At 51.6% G+C, this 5,085-nt stretch overlaps 1 protein-coding gene across 2 annotated transcripts in view; it reads right to left on the minus strand.

Moving 5' to 3' along the window:
* The window catches only part of Sybu (syntabulin), a 65,015-nt gene extending 62,853 nt beyond the window's left edge, over positions 1-2,162 (minus strand). The window contains exons 1-3 of one of the 2 annotated variants that reach the window (XM_004640078.2): positions 2,146-2,162; positions 1,894-1,970; positions 22-226 (exon numbers count right to left, since the gene is read on the minus strand). In XM_004640078.2, the coding sequence (XP_004640135.1) occupies positions 22-226; positions 1,894-1,917 (229 nt within the window). In that variant the 5' untranslated portion in view covers positions 1,918-1,970; positions 2,146-2,162. Of the gene's footprint in view, positions 1-21; positions 227-1,893; positions 1,983-2,145 lie in introns of those variants that run through there. The other variant, XM_004640079.2, reaches the window with a different exon arrangement.
* Positions 2,163-5,085: the final 2,923 nt, after the last annotated feature.

The following is a 5,085-nucleotide window of genomic DNA, read 5'->3' on the forward strand; positions in this document are numbered from 1 at the left end:
GGTGGCTCTGTGGGACCCTACCTGAGCAGAAGCTATTGCTGCTGATGGTCCTTGCTGAGTGCCCAGAGCTGCTGGGGTTGAACTCCCTGCTCTCTTCCTCTGAGAAAGGAGACTCCGAGGAGGGGGACACCTTGTGCTGTTGCTTGGGCAGATGGGGCCGAAGGATCAGCCGTGGAATCCTGCTTCTGGAAACCTCCTTCTCATGGTGCTGCACTCTCTGCTCCTTCTCAAAAGTGGACATCGAAAAGAAAACAAAAGCAAACTTGTTTCTCCCAGCAGGCTCAGGTTCTGAGAAGTCGGATCTCTGAACACCGACTCTGCTAGGTCAGAGGTGCTCTGAGCTGTCGCCAAAAGGAGCTGCCCAATTCCTGCCCCAAGAGCTCACCCGTTTACCCTAGTCAACAGCACGTGTGCATGAGATACACACACACACACACACACACACACACACACACACGCAGGCTTCCACCCACAAGCGGAATGACCACCTGCTCCCCCAAGCCTTCTCCACTCACCCTCGTCTTTGGGCTTCGACTGCCATCAAGCATTAGACCCCTCTATTAGCTAGCTCCTTCAGACTTCCACTGAGCCTGTGCTCGACCAATCTGACTTGCTTTGGTGCCTCCCAACAAAGTAGACATCTGTATTTGTCTTTTTCCTTCTGATGGATCACACTCTCTTTTCTTTAAAAAATCCCTCCTCTTGCACACGGGTTCTTAATTATTCATTAATATCCTGGTACACAGGGCTTGCTGCCAACAGAAAAGCAAACACAGACCCAATGCCCAGGAAGATGGCTCCACCTTTTACATCACGTTCAGCTTTTGTTTTTTTCTTACAGGACAAGCCAGGAAAAGACATTTTTTTTCTCCTTAAAAATGGAATATTAAATTTGCCACATCCTGGATTAAAAATGCTTAAAAGTACTATCTTGAAAATGGTTTTTCAATTTCAAGTGTCCTCCCAGCCATTATTTCAGTTCTTGTTAAACCACAGGCTGAAACATCGAGACCCCAGGAACCCACATCCCTATTTACAGATAAGGAAACCGAGGCCAGAGGAGGCACAGCCAGCTCAGGAGCCTGCTTCAGCTCTAGCGCTTTTCATGGCCACTGCCACCCTGCCTCATTAAAATGGATTCCTAGGAAGAGCTTTTTGCAAAAATTCCACTGCTGACTCTAACCTCTGCAATTCAAAGAGGGCTTTGGCTTAGTTCTTTCTTTCTCTCTCTCTTTCTTTCTTTCTTTCTTTTTTTTCTTTTTTTCTTTCTTTTAAAAAATCATTTCACGACATGACCTCCTGCTCGCGTCTGCTTACCAGCAGAGGTCACGGCCAAAGTAAACACGTCTGAGGCTCCCACAGGGCAGGAACCGAAGGGTAAATCCCCGCCGCAGGGCACTTCGGAGTGGCTCAAGCATCCGCGCCATCGGGGCCCGCAAGCCGCACCCAGCCTCTGGGTGAGTCGCACACATCAGTCACCCAGCAGGCAGTCCGCGTCAGCCGCTCTCCGGCCAGGCACACTGCAGAATCCACGCCACCAGGGTCACACGCTGGAGTCTTTACGTGTCACTCACGCATGCATCAAATTCCTTTTGCATACACACACACAAGCAGGCACACACACGCACACACGCGCACACACACGTGCACACCAAGCTTCACTCTAAATCCCGGTTTGTGCAGATAGGATTAACCCTCTAAAAGTCAATCTCTCTTATCCTCCCTCCAGCTGCCCAAATCTCCCTGCGGGGGCCACGTCCCACCTTCCAGACCCCGGCCACCAGGCCGTGTTCCTCTGCCCTCCGCTGTTCCCAGCCCTCCTTTCCCGGCCCACGCTCCAGCCCACGCGCACCCTTCACCTGCCCGCCCCCCCCCCCGATGCGACCCGCTTACCTTGGCGTCGCGCAGGGGCCCCATCGCGCCTTCGCCCTCCGCTCCTAGCGCCGCCGCAGCCGTCCAGGAGGAGGCACCTGCGAGCGCGGGGAGGGACGGCGCTGAGCCCAGCCGCGGACCAACGCGAGGTGTCGCTTGGCTGCTCCTGCCCCGCCCCGCCCCGCCCCGCCCCGACACGTGGTGCCGCCCCGCCCCGCACCTGAGCGCCAGCCCGCCAGACGCCCGCGCTGAGGCCAGCGTTCGCTCTCGGACCTGGTCTGGGTCTAGGGGGTCTCGAGCGGGTCGAGTCGGCTGCAAGAGCTGCGGAGATCACCGCGTTAGGGGGCCTGCAGCCGCCGGGGAAAGTTTTCGCCCCTCCTGTCCTTTAGTGCCGACTGAACGCGCAGACCCCTCCCCATGGAGCTGCTCGGGTGCGGGCGGGTACCCCGCTTCGCGCCGCGTCTGGGTTCCCGGGTGCGCGAGCTGCGCCTCTGTCTCGCCTTTGCGTCAGAAGGGCCTGGGCGGGCGGCCGCGCCGCAGGAGGAGGCAGCGCCCTGCTCCCCCGCAGCCGCTGGGCGCCGCGCGGGTTCCAGGGAACGGCCCTGCCCCCAGCCCAGGCAGCCGGTGGAGGCAAAGCACCCTGCTGGGGGCGCTCTGCACGGGAACCTACAAAACCAGGTTGCCCCATCACTCCATTCCCCACAGGCTGGCAATCTTTATGCCCAGCGTTTCTGGACCTATAAGGAGCCGAAGTTTATTCTTGTAAAACCAAGTGGTAACAATACCACTCTCAAGGGTAGCTGTGAGGAATTGGAGGAGGAAAGGAAAGGAACTTTCCAAAGGGTGCTTAGCGTAAATGCCCGTGGCCCAGCCAGCATCTGCTGACACATTTTTCCGGATAGCAGAAAAAGCCTTTGTAATAAAAGCAGACATTTTTTTTTTTGGGGGGGGGGCTACCAGGAATCGAACTCAGGGCCTCATGCTTACCTGGAAGGTGCTGCGCCGCTGAGCAATTATCTCCACTGTAAAGATAAAGGTGTTTCAAGAAATTCAAAAGCCTGTGCAACTGGCCATGTAGAATGGTGATAGGCCTTGATACTATGCGTACTTAAATCCTATCTAGTGTTGGAGCTCACCCTGTAAAGCAACTTGACACCCTTTATTCACAGCTGGATAAGAATCTAAGGAATGATGTGTGTCCCTGAGCCTTTGCTGGAAGGCCATGCGTCCCATGCGTCCTCGCTGAACCACCAGCTCTCCCACTTGTCTGCCTTCCAAAAAGGGCTTTTCTTGAGTCCTCAACTTCCAAATTGAGGAATGGGTTTTGTGAATCCAAAAAGATCCGGCAGTTTAGTGAGATTCGTTTGCCTTCTTCCTGTAACTCTAAAGAGGGTTTCTTCCATAAATCTTCATTCCTTTGCAATCTACTTGGCTTTCCTTAATTAAGCAGTGAAGTCTAATGATTGATTGTTTACTTGGTGAGAAGAAGTGATTAATTTGTACTTTTTACACTCATGGGTATTTCAGATATGAATGAGGGGAACTGATGGTCCAAAATGATTTGTACCACATATCGTTTCTAAAATTATGAACCTGAGGTTATAGATGGTAAGACAAAAATGAACTTTTTTCTTTTCCTAATTCTGGGAGCTGAACCCGGGGCCTTTGCATTGAAATACCTCCTAGCCTTTAAAAAATATTTTTTGGAAATCTTTTCAGATCAGAAGGGGAACGAGAAATGGAAGGAGGGAGAAGGGAAGGAAAAGAAAATATATTAAAAGAAAGAGAATTGAAGAATAAATGGAAATAAAGCTTTTCCAAATGAGAAACGAGTTGGTGGGACCAGGGAGGAACGAGACGAGAAGGGGACAAAAAATTAAGACGTGCTGTGTGCTTGTATGACCCCCACGATGAATGTAATCCTTATTGCTGCCAACATGTACTATACTTTAAAATAAAAATATGTATGTATATATTTATTTTGAGGCAGGGTCTTATTAAATTTCTGAGTTGTCCGTGCAGATTCTAACTTTCAATCCTGCCGCCTTGTCCTGCTGCTGTGCTATTAGGAAACTGCCATTTAAGAGCAAAGATACTTCGAGCTTCCCACCGGAGAGCAGAGAACTGAGTCTAGGGACTTAGAAAACCTGTCACTGAGTTGTCCAGCCAGAACCTCAGTTCCCCCTTGACTTATTTACCTGACCTACACATAGTGTGAGTTGCCAAGTGGGGTCCACACTGCTCTGGTCGGAAGGGACTCGAAGCGGGTCACCTGTGTCTACTGTTCATCACCATTATCTTCATCTAGGGTCTGACCGTAATCCCCCTAGCTTGTTTCAGTGTTGTTCTACTTCCAGTCTTGACTCTTACTGTTTCTTGCCAATTAGTTTTTCAATTTTTCCATGCAGCTTTTATGAAAGGCTAAATCAAGCCGCCCTCCACTGGAACTCGTTAATGATTTCTCTGTTGTCCTCCAGGTAATATTCCAACTCCTTAACGTGGCGCAAAGGCCTTTCATGATCTGGCTGCTCCATCCAGTTCCCCAGTCTCATTTCTTGCTGCTCCTCCTCCATGCATGCCCCCTCCGGCCCAGCCTCTCAGTCCCTGCTCCTGTGTCTCCATGCACAAAGGCTACCATGCCCACATAGCCCCTCAGCTCTCCAGAGGTTTCCTTTTTTTGCCTTCTGCTCTGTTCACAGGGAGGAGGAGTGGGTGGGCCAAGGAATGTCCTCCTCAGCTCCTAAAGATACATTAGGTTTCCTTTAGACAGCTTGTTCCAGGTTTCTGGGACACTTGCATTTACCCCCAGGAAAGCTGTTGGGAGCTCGCATCAGAACTCCCCACCTACTTGTTTGTCTTCACCGAGAGGAGATGGTCGTCAGCGCCCACCGTACACACCAGCATTAAACTATCAGATGACTGAATGCATGAACTAGTGAATTCCCTGGCGCCCAAGGGACCCATCAGTACAGGTCAAGAGCATAAAGACAACTTCTGTTAAGCAAATGACTGGGATCAAGCTGCCTCCAGTATGCCTTTGTATTTGATGATGGGGTGTGTGCCTAAAAAAATCCAACATGTGCGCAGTGGAAGCTTTTACTGCAGGAGTGCAGGCGCTGAGAGACTGTGCGGTAGCCCTGCTGTCGCCATAGCAACCTTGCCGAGGGAAAGGCTGATGGTTTGGCGTTGAGACGGCTCTTAGCTCTCCACTTT

Source organism: Octodon degus, unplaced genomic scaffold (genome assembly GCF_000260255.1).
Source record: "Octodon degus isolate 3935 unplaced genomic scaffold, OctDeg1.0 scaffold00118, whole genome shotgun sequence".
Taxonomy (NCBI): domain Eukaryota; kingdom Metazoa; phylum Chordata; class Mammalia; order Rodentia; family Octodontidae; genus Octodon; species Octodon degus.